At 39.7% G+C, this 22,618-nt stretch overlaps 1 protein-coding gene across 2 annotated transcripts in view; it reads left to right on the top strand.

The window, feature by feature from the left end:
• Positions 1–21,732, top strand: part of FBN1 (fibrillin 1) — a 250,972-nt gene extending 229,240 nt beyond the window's left edge. For both annotated transcript variants that reach the window (XM_057722115.1, XM_057722114.1), the window contains exons 61-66: positions 3,611–3,727; positions 3,989–4,117; positions 4,865–4,984; positions 16,271–16,502; positions 19,071–19,245; positions 20,437–21,732. In XM_057722115.1, the coding sequence (XP_057578098.1) occupies positions 3,611–3,727; positions 3,989–4,117; positions 4,865–4,984; positions 16,271–16,502; positions 19,071–19,245; positions 20,437–20,826 (1,163 nt within the window). In that variant the 3' untranslated portion in view covers positions 20,827–21,732. The remainder of the gene's footprint in view (positions 1–3,610; positions 3,728–3,988; positions 4,118–4,864; positions 4,985–16,270; positions 16,503–19,070; positions 19,246–20,436) is intronic.
• Positions 21,733–22,618: the final 886 nt, after the last annotated feature.

The following is a 22,618-nucleotide window of genomic DNA, read 5'->3' as shown; positions in this document are numbered from 1 at the left end:
ACAAATCAATCACTGTAATACACTACATTAACAAATTGAAGAATAAAAACCATATGATCATATCTATAGATGCAAAGAAAGCTTTTGACAAAATTCAACACCCATTTATGATAAAAAACAAAACTCTCCAGAAAGTGGGCATAGAGGGAATATACCTCAACATAATAAAGGCCATATATAACAAACTTACTGCTAACATCATACTCAACAGTGAAAAGCTGAGAGCATTTCCTCTAAGATTAGGAAGAAGACAAGAACGTCCACTCTTGCCATTTTTATTCAAGATAGTTTTGGAAGCCCTAGCCACAGCAATCAGAGAAGGAAAAGAAATAAAAGGAATCCAAATTAGAAAAGAAGAAGTAAAACTGGCATTGTTTGCAGATGACATGATACTATACTTAGAAAATCCTAAAGATGCTACTAGAAAACTGCTAAGCTCATCAATGAATTTGGTAAAGTTGCAGGATACAAAATTAATACATAGAAATCAGTTGCAAGTCTATATACTAACAACAAAAGCTCAGAAAGAGAAATTAGAGAAACAATCCCATTTACCATTGCATCAAAAAGAACAAAATACCTAGGAATAAACCTACCTAAGGAGGCAAAAGACATGTACTTCAAAACTGTAAGACACTGATGAAAAAAATCAAAGATGACACAAACAGATGAAATAATATACCTTGTTCTTAGATGGAAGAATCAATATTGTCTAAAGGACTATACTACCCAAGACAATCTACAGATTCAATGCAATCCCTATCAAATTTCCAATGGCATTTTTCACAAAACTGGAACTTAAAATTTTAATATTTGTATGGAGACACAAAAAACCCCAAATAGCCAAATCAACCTTGAGAAAGAATAATGGAGCTGGAAGAATCAGGCGCCCTCACTTCAGACTATACTACAGAGCTACATTTATCAAGACAACATGGTACTGGCCAAAAACAGAAATATAGATCAATGGAACAGGATAGAAAGCCCAGAAATAAACCCATGCACTTATGGTCAATTAATCTAAGGCAAAGGAGGCAAGACTATACAATGGAGAAAAGACAGTCTCTTCAAAAAATGGTACTGGGAAAACTGTACAGCAACACATAAAAGAATGAAATTAGAACAGTCTTGAACACCATACACAAAAGTACACTCAAAATGGATTAAACACCTAAACATAAGACCTGACACTATAAAACTCTTAGAGGAAAACATAGGCAGAATACTATTTGACATAAATTGAAGCAATATCTCTTTCAGTCTGTCTCCTAGAGTAATGGAAAAAAAAATAAAAATAAACAAATGGAACCTAATTAAACTCAAAAGCTTTTGCACAGCAAAGGAAACCATAAACAAAATGAGAAGACAACCCACAGAATGGGAGAAAATATTTGCAAATGATGCAATCAACAAGGGATTAATCCCCAAAACCTACAAACAGCTCATGTAGCTCTATATCAAAAACAAACAACCCAATCAAAATATGGATGAAAGATCTAAATAGACATTTCTCCAAAGAAGACATACAAATGGTCAAGAGGCACATGAAAAGATGCTCATCACTAATTATTAGAGAAATGCAAATCAGAATTACAATGAGATAAATCACCTCACACCAGTCAGAATGACCATCATCAAAATGTCTATAAATAATAAATGCTGGAGAGGATGTGGAGAAAAGTGAACCCTCCTACACTGTTGGTGAGAATGTAAATTGGTACAACCACTATGGAGGACTGTATGGAGCTTCCTTAAAAAATTAAAAATAGAGCTACCATATGATCTAGCCATCCCACTCCTGGGCATGTATCTGGAGAAGGCCATTGTTCAAAAGGATACATGCCCCAATGTTCATTGCAGCACTGTTTACAATAGCCAGGACATGGAAGCAACCTAAATGTCCATTGACAGAGGAATTGATAAAGAAGATGTGGTATATTTATACAATGGAATATTACTCAGCCATTAAAAAGAAGGAAATAATGCCATTTACAGCAACATGGGTGGACCTGGAGATTATCATACTAAGTGAAGTAAGTCAGACAGCGAAAAACAGATATCATGTGATATTACTTATACGTGGAATCTTAAAAAATGATATAAGTGAACTTACTTACAAAACAGAAACAGACTCACAAACTTAGAAAATGAACTTATTGTTACCAAAGGGGAAAGGTGGGTGGGAGGGACAAATTGGGAGTTTGGGATTGACATATATATACACTACTATATTTAAAATAGATAACCAACAAGGACTTACTGCCTAGCACAGGGAACTCTGCTCAGTATTCTGCAATAATCTAAATGGGAAAAGAATTTGAAAAAGAATGGATACATGTATATGTATAACTGAATCACTTTGCTGTACACCTGAAACTAACACAACATTGTTAATCAACTATACCCCAATATAAAATAAAAAAAATTGTTAAAAATCACTGAGTTGTCCCCCTCACCTGTTTGCAGGTAAGATTCTGCAACCGTGTGATGGTGCCCTAGCAAGTCCCCTGGGGTCATAGAGAGGGGAGGCCACTTGCTGGCAGGAGACATACAGCTGTCAATCATGCAGAAACCAGAAAAGCAGAAACAGCAACTCCCCAGCAATGCAAAGAGGACCGGATTGGCTCCTTTTTAAGAGATGTCAGCACTGGAAGAAATATGGGCAGTTCTTTCAGTTCAGGTCCGCTCCAGATATTAGTCTAGCCAGGAACTGGCACTGATCTGCATCTCCAAGCACAGCTCTGTCTGCAGTGATAAAAGAGATCACAAGAAAGGGAGGGAGGCAGGCAGAGAGCCAGGCAGGAAGGAAGGTAGGTAGATTCCTAAATTCTCTGCAGTTTTTTTTTTTTTTATTAAAATTCAACTAAAAGCTGGAACACACTTTGTATTTCTTGAAGGTTTTAAATTGCAGTGCAATTCAGAAAGAGCCACAAGTTCCGGCAGTGAGGAAAGAGGCCTGGTCAAAACAGAGGATTTTATTGAGAACTGGAAAATAATGTTGGATAAATACTGTAGGCAGTCTTTTAAAAAATGCTATCGGCTTATCAGAGTGAGTTTTTTCTTTCTTTTGTTTCCTTCCTGATTGCTCAATTTTGTTTTATCCAAAGGAGAATCTCTAAACAAAGAAGTTAGTTTTATTTGGTTTGATCTGGTTGACCACCTCATTTAAGAAGATTAAAAATAGCAAACAGGAAAGAACCAAGCAGAGAAATTCATTTCCAGCCTCAAGATTTCTTTTTATATTTCAATTTGAATAGATCTTTTTAATGCTTTGGAAGTTTTTGAGAATCCTTCATCTTTTATTTCATTTTGTAATTTATTTACATTTTATAATTTATTGGACATTTCTTTGAGAAATTTCTGCCTTCTTATAACTAAAGGGAGTGGGTTTTTCTTGGATCCCCAAAGAAATGCATTTTTGGTCTGAATTGAAACCATATTTTATCTTTCAAACCCTTATCTCCTAGATTCCTCCTAGCCATTTGCTGTGGCTCTGTCTGACCAGGTCATTTGAGATGCAGAAATGAATACTCAGAGCTGCTCTCTAGAGTGGCTTCTAGGTACCTGGGCTTAAGCTCAACTCCAATGCCTATCTTGCATTTTCTTACAGATCTTGATGAGTGTGCAACTAAGCAGCACAACTGCCAGTTCCTGTGTGTTAACACCATTGGCAGCTTCACATGTAAATGTCCTCCTGGATTTACCCAACACCATACTGCCTGCATTGGTAAGTGGGAGAGGAAAAATCCTATGTGGAGTATAGCTATTCCTCTAAGGAATTGTTTTCGAGTGCTTCTGCTGTTGGAATAAGAAGGTAAAACTCAAAAAATAGGTGAGTACATGTATGTGTGTCTGTGTATGTGCATGAGTGTGTGTGAAAAGCTATTGGCCTTTTCTGAGCAAATCACCCTTCTTTCTTGCCTTTAAACAACACAAAGAGAGCTTTGGGGACGTTTCACCCTCTCCTTTCCCCCATTGCTTCTCACAGATAATAATGAATGCACCTCTGACATCAACCTGTGTGGGTCTAAGGGCATTTGCCAGAATACTCCTGGAAGCTTCACCTGTGAATGCCAGCGGGGATTCTCACTTGATCAGAGTGGCGCCAGCTGTGAAGGTGAATAGAGCCCTCAGCTTGTTCCAGTTGGTCCTTGTGAAGGTGGCCTATACACACCTGCATCATCATCCTCTATGAGACATCAGAACTGAGCACCGGGGAGATACCCAGCTGAAGATGGGAAATGTTTTCTCTAGTTTGCATGGGTCCCATGTCTTTGAGATCCATCTTTTGTCTCATGCTTGATTGTGTCCATAACACATGCTTTTCCTGAATATAACAAGACTTTTTCTGCTGAGTTGTTAATTTAGCCTAATAGGGAATGACCCAGTCAAGAAAAATACCTAGATTCCTGAATTTAATTTTCTAGTCAGTGGATCCAGAGTCTTAGAAGGATTCCCCCAGTGTGAACTAAATATATGAGGAATAACTCTTCTGCTAATATATGATTAAATGTTTTACTTATAATTTTTAGGATTTTGTTTTTGTATTGATAAATTCTGTCACAAATAAATATAAATAATTTACATAGCTATCCCATAGAGTGCTCTTGTGCCTTGTATTAGTTTCCTCATCATTTTTATTTATGCACTTTACCAGGGATATATGAATGTTTTTTCCCCTTGGACTTACCAAAAGCTCCAGAGTAGATATTCTTGAAGTTTTTGGTGGTAGGATAATTTTTTAAGGGTCAGATTTCTTACTAAAATTGCCTTTCACTTTCATGTGCATGTAAATGTTGCTTCAGAGAACACCTCTGAGACAAGCACTGATGTGACTTAAAGGCGCCTCTGCCTTCTTTTTCAGATGTAGACGAGTGTGAAGGAAACCATCGCTGCCAGCACGGCTGCCAGAACATCATCGGGGGCTACAGGTGCAGCTGCCCCCAGGGCTATCTCCAGCACTACCAGTGGAACCAGTGTGTTGGCAAGTAGTTTTCCCTTGTTCACAAGATGAATTGCTGTCAGCTCTTATGAGTCAGAATACTGCTTTCTTTCTGAAAACTTTCAACTTGTCATTGAAGCAACAAATACTCATTTCAAATTGTCTGTACGTGGCTGAAACCAGAGGGAAGTCATAGCCTTTGCAAAGTAGCAAACTAAGAAAAAAAAAAATAATGATAGAGTGTACTCTGAGAGCATTTGAAATGAAATGTCCCCAGAATTCCTTGACTCCCAATATCCCCTTGCTCTCCTACTTCACTGCTAGTCATCAGCCCACATGGTGTTCTCTTTACCTTAGAAGCCAACAAAATCCTGTTTCCTGATTGAAAACTGTTAGCCAGCCAAAGGCTATTATGAGCACCTTTTGGCCAGAAGATGCAGAAGTGGTACCACTGAGCACTATACGTCTTTGTCTGGGTCAGAGTGCAAGCAGCAAACACAGCAAGTTTTTCAGGATTGCTAAATTCTTTTGAAAATTAAGGGAGTCCCACAGACTCTCTCATTAAATTGAAATTGTCATTTATGATTCCACAGTGTCATGGGAAAATAACCCTTAATGCACATCAGAGAATCCCAACATTGCAAGTTTAGAGGGACTCCAATCCATCTAGCCCAAGCCCTTTGTTTTACTGTGAAGGCCTATAAGCCCATGGAGGAAAGGCAGTCTGTCTTTACCGGTTCTTTTGTGAAAGAATCAGAGCTGGGACCCAAGGCTCTTAATTTCATGTTTTAGGACTGCCTTTCTAGTGTTACCTTCACTTGCTTTTTTCATTCAGCAACAGGTAGCACTGCAAACTTCGTGCTCTGGTGACCTGTTTTGGCTGCTGCTCTTCTGAGTACAGGAGCCCTCCTTTGCAAAAACAAAGAGTGACTGCCTTCTGGGTGGCTGCTGTACATTGCAGTACCTGACTTTACTCCAAACGATGACATATTTGGTATGTGTTCATTTATCAAAAGTGTGTCTCTCATCTTGTTTGATTCTTTACAAGACACAGTTTTGCAGAGGTGAGTAAGACTGGCTAAAATAACCCCAGTGCTAGAGTTTAGGCTGCACAACTTGCTGACCAGCTGTCTGGTTTTAATAAAAATTTCTTTGTTCATTATCAGCTCAGGGAGGTCTTGGATCTTAATCACCAGCTTCTGATACTGTTCACAGAACTTGAGCATGAGCTTTGTTGATTTAAAACCCAGCATATGAACCTACCTGCCCTTATTATGTAGGTCCCTTGAATGAAACTGAAGCTGTGGGGAAGAGTATAAAAGAGGTGAGGTCTACCACTGTTGGGCTTTACCCTCTTCTTCCGATGCTCAGTCCAGAGATAGTAGAGATGGAAAGGTCATGCCCTCATTGCCTGAAGATTCTATTTCGGCCCCATGAAGATCATTCCTTGCCTGGGACTTGTAGAAGAATAAGTCTATTAAGAAGTGCTCACTTCCCCTCACAGACACATCAAAAATACATCTGCATGTGGAGGAATTTTCACAGAAAACCAACTGGAAACTGGCAGAAGACCTCTTATCCAATCAAAGCTGCAAGAAAGATCTCCATGAAACGGAATAGGACAAAAAAAAAAAAAAAAAAAGAAGGCATTTGGACGGGGCTGGAGCCCCTAGGACAATCTGTGAAGGAGGGAAGGTCCACACGGAGAGCCCTCACTCTGGGGAACTTCCTTGCCTGCTGTGAGGTCTGGGACAGATGGAGGGAACTGGACTCTGCTTGTGAGGAGTGCACACGTGCTGGCTTGCTAGCACTCAGGGCAGAGAGAGACCAGTGCTGATGGCTGTCACCTTGCCATACTTCTCAGTCTGAAACTCACGTCAGGTAGGGCTGCCAGTATGACCAGTGGCTAGGTGCTGAATCTCAGGCAGACAGACCCTGGGAGAGGACTTGGTCTAGCTGCACAGAGATAGCCTGGATGGCCTGGGGTGTGATCCAGGCTGAACCTCAGAGCCAGTTGTCAGCACACACATGGCAGGGCTGGTCTGGACGCAGTGGATTTTTTCAGCACACATGCCAGGTGGTGCCACAGAAACATATGACTTGGGTGGACAGGCCTGGGGAGGAGTATGTGGAGGTTGTTTCCTGGCAAGAGCACTCATCTCCACCCATTCCATACCACAGCATAGAGCTGGATCTCGGGTGGTGATGTCCTCGGAGAGGTCTGGCACAGAGGCAACCCAGGTTGTAGGCAGCAGCGCAACCACCTCAATTCCTGCAGCCATAGCACCCTGGGCCCCAGCACCGGCCCGCTCCACACCACAGCCTAGCATTAGGTCTGGGATGAACACAACAGAGAAAGGCACACAACCTTGGGCTGCTTCTCAGCAGAACATGGACACCTGCATAGGTGGCACATAGATTTGCTATGACCACACAGGCCTCACTTGCTTCAGTAGTCACCTCGTTTGGGACAGAGCACACACTCAAGGGCAACAGAGCCTTATCAAACCTGACCCTCAGGGCTTCTACTCCAATAACTGGGAGCAGATACCACCCCTGAAAGGGTTATGACAGCCACAGAGCAAAGAGGAGGCCCCACCCAACATCCAGTGCAGGCTATAAACACCACAACACCAATCACATCCTCTATCAGTGACCACACTGAGAAAAGATGTGGCTGGCATCCATACCATGAATAGCCTTTGTACCAAAAATACTGGACTCACAGTCTACACAGGGATATTACATCAAAACACCCCTTCAAGACCACAGTAGATAACCGTTTCCCCTAAATTTATAGAGCCAGAGAAAGTTAAGTAAAATGAAAAAGCAGAGGAACTATTCCCAGTTAAGAATAAGAGAAACTCCTGAAAGAACAAATAATGAAATAGACTTCACCAATTTACTAAACCCAAGTTCAAAAAGGAGGTAAGAAAAATGCTAAAGAATTAATAAAGATTATCAATAGAAATGAAGATTACTTTAACAATGAACTAGAAACTATAAAGAGGAACCAATCAAAATTAGACAGCTTAATTGCTGAAATAAAAACCAATCTAGAAGCAATGAATAGCAGACTAAATAACACAGAAGAACAAATAAGTGATCTGGAAGACAGAATAATGGAAATCACTCAATCAGAACAGCAGACAGAAAGACAAATAAAAAAAAAAAAAGAAAGCAACATATGGGGCCTATGGGATAACACAAAGCATGCTAACCTACACATGACAGGGGTTCCAGAAGGAGAAGAGAGAGAGAGAAGGGGATCTAACATGTATTTGAAGAAATTATGGCTGAAAACTTCCCAAACCTAAAGAAGGAAACAGATATCCAGGTATAGGAAGCACAAAGGGTCCCAAACAAGATGAAACCAAACAGACCCATTCCAAGACATATAATAATTAAAATGGCAAAACTTAAAGGGAGGATGCTAAAGGCTGAAAGAGAAAAACAAAGAGTCAATTACAAGGGAATTCCCATAAAGCTAGCAGCTAATTTCTCTGCAGAAACATTGTAGGCCTGAAGGGAGTGTCATGATATAATCAAAGTCTTGAAAGGGAAAAACCTGCAACCTAAAATACTCTACACCCAGAAACATTATCATTTAGAATACAGGGAGAGAGAGAATTTCTCAGATAAACAAAAACTAAAAGAATTCAGCAATACTAAACCTACTCTATAAGAAATATTGCTGGAAATTCCCTGATGGTCCAGTGGCTGTGGTTGGGACTCTATGCTTCCACTGCAGGGGGCAGCAGTGTGATCCCTGGTGGGGAAATTAAGCTCCCATATGCCAAGCAGTGCAGCCAAAAAAAAAAAAATATTGAAAGGTCTTCTCTAAAGAGAAAAGAAGCAAGAATCTATAGGAAAGGGACAATCACAGTAGGAAAGGCAATTACATAGAAGGACTGAAGATCACTTAAGCCAGTACATAGGTTAAAAAACAATCAAAAAATTGTTGTAAAGGTGATTATATCTACAATTAATAGCAAAAGAATAAACATGAAGATGTAAAATAGAGCATCAAAACCACAAAGTGTGGGGGGAGGGGACTAAAAATGTAGATCTTTTAGAATGTGTTTGTGCTTGTATGACTATCAGTTTACAGCAAGTAGATATAGTTATGGGTCAACATACTTGAAAACCAGGGTAACCACAAATCAAAACATAAAATAGATTCAACAAAAAACGAAAAGAAACTCAAACATAATATAAAAAAGCCATCAAACCACAGAAGGAAAAACAAGAGGAAATGAACAAAGAAGAACTACAAAATCAACTGGAAAGCAGGGTTTAAAATGGCAATAAGTACATACCTATCAATAATTACTTTAAATATCAATGGACTAACTGCTCTGATCAAAAGACAGAGTGGCAGATTGGATAAAAAACAAGAACCTCTATAATATGCTGCCTACAAGACACTCACTTTAGGGAGAAAGACACACACAGAATGAAATGGAGATGATGGGAAAATATATCTCATGCAAATGGAAATGACAAGAAAACAGGGGTAGCAATACTCATATCAGGCAAAATAAACTTTAAAACAAAGTCCATAAAGAAAAAGAAGGACATTATATAATAATAAAGAGATCAATACAAGAAGAGGATATTACATTCAATAATATATGCACTCAATATAGGAGCACCTAAATACCTAAATATATAAAACAAATACTAACAGACATAAAGGGAGAAATTAACAAGAATACAATGACAGTAGGAAGCTTACACCCTACTGACAGCAATGGACAGATCTTCCTCATTGAGGCAACAGAGGTTCTAAATGACACAATATACCAGTTGGACTTAATTGATATCTACAGGACACTACACCCAAAACAAAACAAAAACACCAGAATATACATTCTTTTCAAATGCACATGGAACCTTCTCTAGGATATAAATTATTTCAAGCACCTTTTCTGACCACAATGGTATGAAATGAGAAATCAACCACAGAAAGAAAAATGGGGAAAAAGTGAACCCATGGAGACTAAACAACATGCTACTAACAAAACCAATGAGTCAACAATGAAATCAAAGAAGAGATCAGAAAATACCTTGAGACAAATGACAATGAAAACACAATCTTACACAATCTACGGGATGCAGCAAAAGCATTTTTAAGAGGGAAGTTCACAGTGATACATGCCTTCCTAAAGAAACAAGAAAAATCTCAAATAAACAACCTAACCTACCATGTAAAAAAGTTAGAAAAGGAACAAGCAAAACCTAAAGTCAGCAGAAGGAAATAATAAAGATCAGAGAGGGAGTAAAAAGAGATTTTAAAAAACAGCAGAAAAGATCAATAAAATCAAGAGCTGGTTTTTTGAAAAGATAAACAAAATTGACAAACTGCTAGCCAGGCTCACCAAGGGGAAAAGAGATGACCCAAATAAACAAAATAAGAAATGAAAAAGGAGCAATAACAACTGATACAATGGAAATACAAAAAAAAATCATAAGAGAATACTGTGAACAGTTATATGCCAACAAATTGGACAACCTAGAAAAAATGGACAAGTTTTTAGAAACATAGAGCCTACCAAAACTAAATCAAGAAGATACAGGTAATTTGAATAGACCAATAACTAGAAGTAAAATAGAATCTGTAATGAAAAAAACTCCCTGCAAACAAAAGTCCAGAACCAGATGGCTTCACTGGGGAATTCTACCAAACATACAAAGAACTTATACCTATCCTTCTCAAACTATATCAAAAGATTTAAGAAGAGGTAACACACCCAAAGTCATTTTGTGAAGCCATCATAACTCTGATGCCAAAGCCAGACACAGACACTACACAGAAAGAAAATTACAGGCCAATATCTTTGATGAATATAGATGCAAAAATCCTCAACAAAATATTAGCAAACTGAATCCAACCATACATAAAAAGGATCATACACCATGATCAAGCTGGATTCATTCCCAGGTCACAATGACAGTTCACATGCAAAATCAATGTGTTACACTACATCAACAAAAGGAAAGACAAAACCACATGATCATCTCAACAGATGCAGAAGCATTTGATAAAATTCAACATCCATTTATGATAAAATAAAAACTGTCACCAAAGTGGATATAGAGTGAACATATCTCAGCATAATAAAAGCCACTTATGACAAACCAACAGCCAACATAATATCAAATGGTGAGAAGCTGAAAACCTTCCCACTAAAATCTGGAACAAGACAAGGATGCCCACTGTCACCATTTGTATTCAACATGGTATTGGAAGTCCTAGGCACAGCAATAAGAGAAGAAATAAAAGGTATCCAAATTGGAAGGGAAGAGGTAAAACTGTTACCATTTGCAGATGACATGATACTCTGTATGGAGAATCCTAAAGACTCCAGGCAAAAACTGTTTGAACTAATAAATGAATTCAGCAAGGTAGCAGGATACAAATTAATATACAGAAATCTGTTCCATTTCTTTATACCAACAATGAAATACCAGAAAGAGAAAGTAAAAAAAAATCCTGTTTAAAATCACATCAAAAAATTGAAATACCTAGGAATAAACTTTACCAAGGAAGTGAAAGACCTATATGCTGAAAACTATAAAACACTGATAAAGGGAACTGAAGATGATTCAAAGAAATAGGAAGTTATCCCATGTCCTTGGATTGGAAGAATGTTGTTAAAATGGACATACTACCCAAAGCAATCTACAGATTTAATGTGATCCCTATCAAAATACCCATGACATTTTTCAAAGAACTAGAAAAAAAATCCTAAAATTTATATGGAACCACAGAAGAACCAGCATTGTCAAAGCAACCCTGAGGAAAAAGAACAAAGTTATAGGCATGAACCTTCGAATTCAGACTATAATACAAAGCTGTAGTACTCAAAACAGCATGGTATTGGCACAAAAGCATACGTATAGATCAATGGCACAGATAGCCCAGAAATAAACCCACACACCTATGGTCAATTAATCTACAACAAAGGAAGCAAGAATATACAATAGAGAAAAAACATTCTCTTAAGCAAGTGGTGTTGGGAAAGATGGACAGCCACATATAAATCAGTGAAGTTAGAACACTCCCTCATACCATATACAAAAATAAACTCAAGATGGTTTAAAGACCTAAATATAAGATGTGACACCATAAAACTCCTAGAAGAGTACATAGGCAAAACATTCTTGGACATAAATCATAGCAGTATTTTCTTAGGTCAGTCTCCTAAGGCAAAAGAAATAAAAGCAAAAATAAACAAATTGTACCTAATCAATCTCAAAAGTTTTTGTATAGCAAAGGAAATCATCAACAAAATGAAAAGACAACTTATGGAATGGGAGAAAATATTTGCAAATGATGCAACTGACAAGGGGTTAATACTCAAAATATACAAACAGCTCATACAACTCAGTATTAAAAAACAAACAACCCAATCAGAAAGTGAACAGAAGACTTAAATAGTCATTTCTCCAAAGAAGACATACAAATGGCCAACCAGCACATGAAAAGATGTTCAACATCACTAATTCTTAAAGAAATGCAAATCAAAACCACAATGAGGTATCACCTCACACTGGTCAGAATGACTATCATCAAAAAGTCTACTAATCTTCAGAAAAGTCTACTGTCATCAAAAAGTCTACATCTGGAGAGTGTGTGGAGAAAAGGGAACCCTCCTGCACTGTTGGTGGGAATGTACATTGGTGTAGCCACTATGGAGAACAGTGTGGAGGTTACTTTAAAAATTCAAAATAGAGCTACCACATGATCCAGCAATCCCCCTCCTGGGCATATATGCTGAAAAGATGAAAACTCTAATTTGAAAAGATACATGCACCCCAGTGTTCACAGCAGCACTATTTACAATAGCCAAAATGTGGAAACAACCCAAGTGCCCATCAACAGATGACTGATTTAAGATACACACACACACACACACACACACACACACACACACACACACACACACACACAGAGGAATATTACGTAGCCATAAAAAAGAATGGAATATTGCCATTTGCAGCAACATACCTACATAATAATATACCTACATAATAAATATAAGTGAATCACTTTGCTGTACACCTGAAACTAACACAATATTGTAAATCAAGTAAACTTCAGTTTTAAAAAAGTGGGAAAAGTTTTGGGGGTTTTGATGCCCAGAAGGTACCAGTTTAAACTGGTCTCATAATTCTTGGGAATTACAGTTACCCAGAATGAACATTTCCTTGGACCAGAATGGCTTCCCCAGAGCCATGCAGAGCAGATCCCTTGGACCAGCCCTCCCTGGATCCTTGCTCCTAGGCAGCCAGCAGTTCACTCTTGGAAGATGGATGGGTTTAGGGTAAGGGGCCACTGATATCATTGCTTTCTAGAAAATATCAAACTTGCAGCTTGAAGTTGGAGCTGACCCATCTTGACCTAGAGAAAATTAGTAAAAGAAAGTCCATTCTACATTTTGGAGTTCTCCCAGTGGCTCTCCCTTAACACTACAGTATAGTGTTAAGACACACTATGCAAGCCTGATGCTGGAAGCTTTGAGTTTAGAGGACAGACTGGATAGATTTCCATCTGCTTTTAAGGAGTGTCTTTCAGAGACTCTAATGCTATTTCATTCAAATTAGAATTATCCTTTTTTATGAAAAGAGCAAAACCCTCACCAGTGTAAGTAACAACTGAAAGAATTAAACAAAAATTTTGTAGTGTAGAAAAATTCCTTGTGGAGCCATTTAATCCAGTGTGCACACACAGGATGAAAAAGGTCAGGAAAAGTGCAAAACATGTTAAACAAATCATGGTATTTGTATATTGATAGAAAGGGTGAGTGCACAAACAGATTGTTTTCAAGCTGTAAACACTGAACATTTGCCAATTTTCTTATCTTAATCTGTGCTGCACTCCACCCCACCTCTCCAACCCAGATAAGCAAGTTTAATTTAAACTTATTAGATTCTCAGGGAGGAAAAAAAAGTAAAATAAAGTAGAAAAGAATGTGAAAGGGGGACAGGGAGAGTTCTTGACTGGACTAGATACTCCAAGTTAAAAAGATAGATATTCAAATTTAGAAAGAACCTTAGCAGTGATCTATTCTGATCCTTTTCCTAACATATCAATCCCTCTCCAACCTGGAAAGGTACTCACCTTCCCCCAAGATAACCCAATCTATGCATAGAAAACTTTAATTCTTAGAAACAACTTTTTCATAAAGAATGAAACTTTGCTCCCTTTAACTCCTAACCATTGGTCCTATTTCTGTCCCTTGGAACAAAACAGAGTAAATCTAAGCTCTATATTTACAGGTCTTCCCCACATGCACCCATGCCTTAGAGGTTTTATCAGTAACAGATGGCTGAACCTAACCAAAAGCACGGGACACAGGAGAGGAGCTTGTTGATGCTCCATTCCAATCATCCTTGTAGGGCCAAGTGCAGGTGAGAAGTCTGCAAGTGGATATGCGGGGCAAGGAGAACACATCAAGCCCAGAGCTATTCCCTCCACCAGAGAAACCACCCTCAGTTCTTCATTCATCCTTGGTTGCTCATGGTCTCCATTGGTTTCTACCACACAGCTCATCTCTAATTTAAAATGAGGGGAAAAGAACACAGACAATGGCATGTCGAATCATTTTGTTTTAGGAATCCTGGAACCTAAGTGATGTTGGGTGGGTATTTGAGAGTCCCTGGATATAAAGGATCTCAAACAGATGCATAGCTAGGCACTGAGCCATAGCAGGCAGCTCAGCCAATGGCCTTCTTGTTATGTATCTACTTCTTCTCTCTGTAGCCACATACAGGCAAAAAAGGAGGGGGGGGGAGCATTCAAGGAAGGAAGGGAGAAGAAAAGAAGGGTGGAAGGCAATATGAATTGTGTGTGTGTGTGTACACACACACGCAAGTACCCTGCCCTCACCATTTTTACCCACCTGTTTTCCTAATTAAAAAAAACAACAACAAAAAACATATTTTCTTAGAAACAATTTTGTTCTTGAAAAACAAATCTACCTTAGCAAATAAGGAAAACCTAAAAGAGAAAGAACCATATAAATATGGGCGAGTCTCTTGAGAGACACTGATATAAAGGAAAGCTATGTGACTTTTGTAGTCAGACAGACCTGGGTGTGCATCTCTGCCCTGCTGCTGCTGCTGGGAGGTCGTGCAGGGGCTTTCTGAGTCTTGCTTTCTTCGTCTGGAAAATAGGGATTTTAATACCTACCTCCGTGATTGTTAGGCAGGTTGAGTAGACATCTAGTAAGTATTAGTTGCCTTTCTCCTCCTCCCTTCCATTGGAAGTAAGTATTTGCCAAGTGAGAAGGTCAGTCACATGCATTCAAATGAACATATGGCTGAAAATGGACTGTAGCAGTTAAGAAATGTCTTACCAGCAAACTTCCGTGCTGCCCTACAAAGGCAGGCCTACGAAAATATATTAGAAATTTCAAAAAAGTAGAAATCAGAGATAATGAGAAACTTGAGATTTTTTTCCCTTTGAATTGATCTGAGAAAGTTCGATTTCTTTTTCCTACTTATTACCATCAGATTTGGCCAGTCCCTGTGGGTAGCTGGTTCTGCAGCATCTGTGTCTCTTGTGGGTTTTCCCCAATTATTGCCCGTGAAGCCTGCACTGAATCTCTTCCAGCCACACTCAGCTTTAGACGTGGTCCAGACACTCTGGGCAGGAGGCTGGTTTGGATAAGGGGGCCTGTTCAGAGATGGGAGCAGACATACCAGAAGGTACTGTTCATCCCCAGGGCAAGCACCTGGGGGCTTTTATGGACTTTTGAAAAGGAAGTCCAAGTGGGCTGGACACTTCCTGCAGGATGTTAGCCCTTGCCAGCCTTACTCATCCTGAAAAAGGAAGACTGGGAAAGCAGCCACCAGGAATATGGTTTATCTCTGCTGTAGAGATAGTCATCCCATTGCTGGGCACTTGTGAAGCAAAGGTGCAGAGAACTGATTCCTGCCCTCCCACCCTGAACCCTGAGCCTTAGCCATGAACCATCCCCACATTCTTCACGGATGCTCCCGTGGAGCAGAACATACTAATGTTGGCTTCAGGTGAGGACTGGAGTCTGCTGGTCCTCAGAATACCATCTTCTAAGGTACTCTTCCTGGTGCACTTGACCTCAGAAACCACATTTGCTCACCATATGGCAAGAGACCACATCTGTTTCCACATCTTTCTCTCTTGTTCCCTTCCCCACCCCTAGCCATCTCTGCCTGTATTACCTTCCGGAGAGCCTAGATGAAGGCCAGCTGGCCAGCAGCAAGTGGCTTAACCCAGACTCCTCCATAGAAACCTCTGGCTGGTATCACATATGCGGTGTCTTCTGGTTTATTCTGCAGATGAAAATGAATGCCTGAGTGCTCACATTTGCGGAGGAGCCTCCTGTCACAACACCCTGGGGAGCTACAAGTGCATGTGTCCTGCCGGCTTCCAGTACGAACAGTTCAGTGGTGGCTGCCAAGACATCAATGAATGTGGCTCTTCTCAGGCCCCCTGCAGTTATGGCTGTTCCAATACTGAGGGTGGCTACCTGTGTGCCTGTCCACCTGGCTACTTCCGAATAGGCCAAGGGTAAGCATTGCTAGCTGTGGTCAGGGTTGGAGGCTTTCTCATTCATAACATAACTAAGTATATTTAACTCAAAATGACCTGTTCTAGTAGAGTAGAACCATACTTTTTATGATCCTTGAGTTAATTCCAGTTAGCACTGCAAAGGTTTTGGGTTATTTTATTTGAAAGGGGACATCTAAATTTCTGGAAATTCATAGGATGTCAAACAAAATAATGAAACGACATTGTAAATACCTCGCCACATGGCTTATCTATCTCATTCGAAAGATCTTCACATCTTGTTGGAAAGTGATTCATTTCTCAGGAAATGTAGGGGCTGCGACCCATGACAGAACTGGACTCAGGCTGCACATTGCTGCTGCAGCCTTCTCCTGGGGCAAGCAGCATTCTGTCTCGACTTAAAATACCTTCTCATCTGGCTCCTGTTAGGATAAATCAAAAAGATACCTCTACAGTTTTAAAGTATATTTTACATTTCAGACTTAAATTTACGTTAAAAATTGCCAAAAGTGCATTAAGTATGAGTTAAAATAATTACTGTATTTTCCAGGTAAAATACTTCACCACATTTTATGTGTGAGAGTTGGGGCCAGGGATGTATTTTTATTTTACTCAGTAATTTAAAAGTTAGTGTTAAGTTTTCAAAGTTTAGGTCTTCTTCCCCGCTGAATTAATCTGGACTTGGCTGTCTTGGTTTTGGCTATCCTGTGAAGGAGCTCAAATTTTAACTTTTTAATTAGGAACACAGAGACATTAAATATACATACAAATATATATATATATATATACACACACACACACACCAACACACACACTTATATACAATCCCACACACACAAAGTCACATATTCCACAATGCACACATATGTGTATATATCAAATTGTTAATTTTGTGGTCTTTGATTTCCCGGCACACAAACATCAAGTGATTCATTTTGGGGTGTGTAGAAGGTAAAAGAATGTTTCATGCGAAACATACACAATGCCAGCAGTAGGACTCAAATTCCCAGATGTTTGTGTCTGGCTCTCAGTAGACTCATTCTTTATATGTTTAATGCCAGAACCATTTTCCCAACAAAAATTGTGACACTCCAAACTGGCTTCAGGCCAGTGAGATTTTATAGTCACATTTCTTGTAAATGGTGTTCCAGGGATATGAAAATGCTAGAAGGGAGTTCTGAGAAAGTAACCAAAGCCTGTGAATTTGGGGTTTTCCTTCCAATAATGTAAGCATTCTGTGAACGCGCGCGCGCACGCGCGCGCACACACACACACACACACACACACACACACACACACACGATGAGCATCTATCGTTCTATCCGTTTTATTGTTTCTACACATTTCATGGTGCAAGATTAAAGGATGGGGTAAGGAAGTGTGTTGGGCTCAGCAGGATGACAGAAAACATTAGAAACCTGTAAGTTGCTGCAAAATACAAAGCGTTCTTATTGGCATTATATTTTCAATATGAGTTATAAAGATAGGTCATAATTCAGAAAGAGAAACAAATATTTGGTCTACATTATGGCCCATTAGTAGACCCAGCAGTAGAAATCTACCCGTTTATAACAGTTTGGGCTCCTCCGTGAATCGCCAGAATGGACCCTACCCCTATATAAAGATTCTTTTAGGATCATTCAAATATTTCAACACATTTTGAAAGGGGATCCTGGTAAATATGTTCCAAGTGGCCTATGAACTAGTAAGCAGAATAACAAAACAAGGGCCTTGTGAAACACACAAGCCTCCCTCCATAACTTGGCTTTCAAAACTGAAAGGCAAAGAAAAACAGCTGAACTAGTTCTCTCTTGGGCATGGGTTTGTTTATTCAGCCTCACATGAGTCAGAGCCAACGGACCTAGTGGTTTTGAATGACTTGAAACAATTTCCCACAGTTGGGCAAGCTTCGATACATGTATTTTATACATTGCATATCTTCACTATTTATTTCTAAAACAACCTCAGTTATCACCTAGAGCTCTCTTGCTATCTTCAGGAGCTTCAGCCAGAGTGAGAGGCCTGATATTAGGAGAGATGGCTCCAAAGCTGGAGTGGTGAAGGCTGGTGATAGTGGAGTGGTGGAAGTGGAGGTGGCAGTAATCGTGTCAGTTAAGCAGGAAGAGGGCAAGGAATTGAAGAGTGATGTCTCATACCTTTCTCACTACGCGGAGCCTGTTTCATAGAAAGAAGGCATTTTTATTCATGCTCCCAAGTCACATGGTCTCCCTCATCCTCTGTTCTTCTCTTCTTTCCACTCCCTGTCTCCGCCCCCCAGCAGTACAGCAAAACACCTGCCAAATTACGTTTGGGAAATGAAGGGACAAATAAATATGCCAAACGGGGCCTTGAGAGGCAGTAAAAAGAAATCAGTCAATTCAGGGAACTGAGAATTTGAGGCCAAACACAGAGGGCTTCAGTGTGGTTCTCAGAACCAGCCGATCATCCAGTGGTCAAATAATCAAGGGCTGAATGTCACTAGGCGGGGTCCAGGCCTCACCAGAACTCTGGCTCCTCCTTCGCCTCCCAATTCTAATGAAAAACGTCTATGTTTCCCTTCTGCCACAGGCACTGCGTTTCTGGAATGGGCATGGGCCGAGGAAACCCAGAACCACCTGCCAGTGGTGAAATGGATGACAATTCACTCTCCCCAGAGGCTTGTTATGAGTGTAAGATCAACGGCTACCCCAAACGGGGCAGGAGGCGGAGAAGCACAAATGAAACGGACACCCCCAACACTGAGGTAGGTCAGAACGTGCTTTCTCCTGACATCTCCGCTTGCGGAAAGGCCCTCCAGATTCCTGTGGTTTCCTCCAAGGATGATCCAAAGTGTGAAAACGCTCCCTGGGGAGAAAATCCAGACATTCCCTGAGCTCTAGGCTGTATTTTACAAGAGTCTGTGAGGCTCTCTGGAGTTTCTTGCTGCTTTTAGGGAGTGGCCATTCGAAGGTTTTCACATATTTGCTCATTTCCTCTGTCTCGCCAAAAAGAAAGTCAAACACCCACCCAAAGTCTGCTGAAAGGACCAGGTCTGAGATCCAGGACAGCAAGTGGGCAGAACAGTGAAGTGACATAGTGCTCCCTGTGCAGGGATGCCAAGTTCTGAAAGCTAGAGGCTCCTCTACTGAAAAGAGCCATGTGGAGTGTGAGAGAACTTGGATTCTAGACAAAAACAACATGGAGCTCAAGCAGCCTGGTTTTCTTTGCCTACGGCTGCTGCAGCCTTTCAGTCAACTTAGAAATGCAGATACCCAGACCTCTGGCCGCAGGCCCAGAGAACCCAGCACATGTGGTCCCAGAGAGGCAAGCAAGAAGCCAGGTGAAAAGCATTGAATATTAGCAGATCATCAGAGCCAGGAAGTAGGTTCTAGGTGTGTCCTTCGGTGGGGATGGTTTTGCGTCAGTGAACAAAATTGAAATAAACTGGTTTTCTCTTAGCATCAGTACTGCATCCCATCTGCTGTGGTTTGGGAAATGAGATAAGTCTTTGGAAAGAAAATAGTATATTAAAACAGTGGTTCTCAAACTTGAGTGTGCATCTGAGTCATCTGGAAGGCTTGTTAAAATAGATTTCTGGAAAACATCCCCAGGGTTTCTGATTCAGCAGGTTTCAGGTGACACCGAGAGCCTGGATTTCTAACAGATTCCCAGGTGATGCTGATGCTGTTGGTAGAGGGACCACACGCTGAGACCCTCTGCAATAGGAGACCACCAAATACAAGTGATTTCAACTTTCTTGTTGACATGTTTATTTTTTAATATTATAAAACTATGCCAATTTAACATTTGTGTTTTACAGTGTTTCATGCATATTCGCTTTCATTGTAGTTTGTACAACATAAGAAAGTTGTGTTACTGTGAGATTTGAGTCACTTTTTCTTTAGTAAGTGGCACGTTTACCTTTTATTTAACACATTGCCATATGTCTTTCCAGGATCAGCCTGAGATAGAAGCCAATGTGAGTCTTGCAAGTTGGGATGTTGAGAAGACAGCCGTGTTCGCTTTCAATATTTCCCACATCAATAACAAGGTCCGAATCCTAGAACTCCTTCCAGCCCTTACGACTCTGACGAATCACAACAGATACTTGATTGAATCTGGAAATGAAAACGGTTTCTTTAAAATCAACCAAAAGGAAGGGATCAGCTACCTCCACTTCACAAAGAAGAAGCCAGTGGCTGGAACCTATTCATTACAAATCAGTAGTACTCCACTTTATAAAAAGAAAGAACTTAATCAGCTAGAAGATAAACATGACAGAGACTACCTCAGTGGTGAACTGGGTGATAATCTGAAGATGAAAATTCAGATTTTGCTTCATTAATTCACCATCCAGAGACCAAATAATTAAAAAACAAAGATAGATAGGTAGAACTGAATTTTTCCCCCAATCAGAATCTTCATATTATAGGTACAGTCTTTCACCACATAAATTTCTATAAATAAGCACTATTCTTGTATTCCAAAAGTAAGGTACAGGTGACTACCCTAGTTCAAAACAACCACTTTCTCAGGCTTCTCATGTATGTAGCTAAGCTACCTTGTCATATGTGTTGATTCTTGAAAACTGGGACATGTATTTCCACTGGGGGTTGGCCATTCACGCTGAGGTGCCATCCTTCCAGCAGACGTACAGGAATGTGCTTTCAACTGATGGACTGTTCTATTTTTTCAAATTGTAAAACTTTGCTTCTCCAAATACAAGTATTAGGTTGGCCATCTATAATATCTATTTGGTGCTAGTAAATTCTCAAACTAGATTTATAAATGCACTGTAATATTTACACAACTTAGAAACCAAATTACAAGTATTCAGTTCAAATACTTCATTAATTTCAATCAACCAAAGTTAGTTCAGTAGCTTATCTCAGTTATGAGTATAATACATTACATGTAAATTAAGTGTGTGTATACTGTAATCGTGCTATTTTTTATCATTGAAACATTTATAAACTAGAATAATAATGCCCTTAATGTGAGGGTTTGTAATGGTGCTTATTAAGACCAAAGACTTGTTAAGTGTATACACCAAGTGGTAATGAAATTTCTGTGACTGGCCCACACGTGCATGGAGGTCTGGGAGGACCAAGAAACAGCCTCAGCAGCCAGAGGATCACCAGTGCATCCTTCATCACACCCGTGCAATATGCCAAGATTACCCTCGGTCATTCCTGTCAACAAGGGGTCCATGTCAGAAATGTCACAATAAAACAGTCTCTTTTTTAGTGTACCCCTTGGCTTTGTGTTCTTGCATGGATGTGGGATTGGAGGGGCCATTCTAGAGACTAAATAAAGTCTCCTAAAATTAAACTATCCTTGATCTGTTAGTTACAGCTTCTAAAGGTGCCAAATATATAACCACTAGAAGAAAATTTAACATATTTGAGTCAGTCCCTTGTTTTATTCATTCAAGGCAGCAGAGTTATTTCTCACCAGCAAGATATTTAGACTGTAGCATTATTTCTAAAGCATGACCTAATTAATCCTGTGACTTTTAAATTACTAGATTTCAGTACTTTAAAAACCTCAAGTTCATTGTCTTAGAGCACATGTGTTTCGTTATAAAAATTTATCATACCCCCTCCCCTCAGACATACACAGTGTTGGCAAGCTTAGGCGTTCCATCCTTTTTTTCTCCCCTAAACATCTGTTACTAGTCAGTGCTAGTTTAATTACAAAGGGATAATCCCAAATTGAATCCAATTGAATGCTATAACTCTTGTTTTCTCAATGTCATAATTTGAAAATGCTGTTTTATTTTAAGAGCAATATTGAGTATTTAATAGTTAAGCTAGTTCAATTGATATCAATTTTTAAAACCCTTTAGGGCATTAAAGGCTAGGAAAATAAAGGTGAAATGAGGTTGCCGCATAGAGAAGAAACCGTACAGGACACAGAAAAGTCCTCTCAAAATCTTCAGAAAACTAAGCTAATGAAGATGGAGTAGGTGTATTCTAGAATACAAAACCAGGGTCAGTTGGTGTAAAGCTCAGTTTTAGCACATACCTTCCTAATTGTCAAGCCAGCCAATGAGAGAAATGGGTTTCCTTGCAATGTGGTGAGCTCCCTGTCACTAGAGAGTTTCAGTCTGGGCAGCCAGTGGACAAGGATGCTTT

This window comes from Hippopotamus amphibius, chromosome 2, assembly GCF_030028045.1.
Source record: "Hippopotamus amphibius kiboko isolate mHipAmp2 chromosome 2, mHipAmp2.hap2, whole genome shotgun sequence".
NCBI lineage: Eukaryota > Metazoa > Chordata > Mammalia > Artiodactyla > Hippopotamidae > Hippopotamus > Hippopotamus amphibius.
The sequence above is the reverse complement of the archived record's forward strand: the minus strand, read 5'-3'. Positions and strand labels throughout refer to the sequence as shown.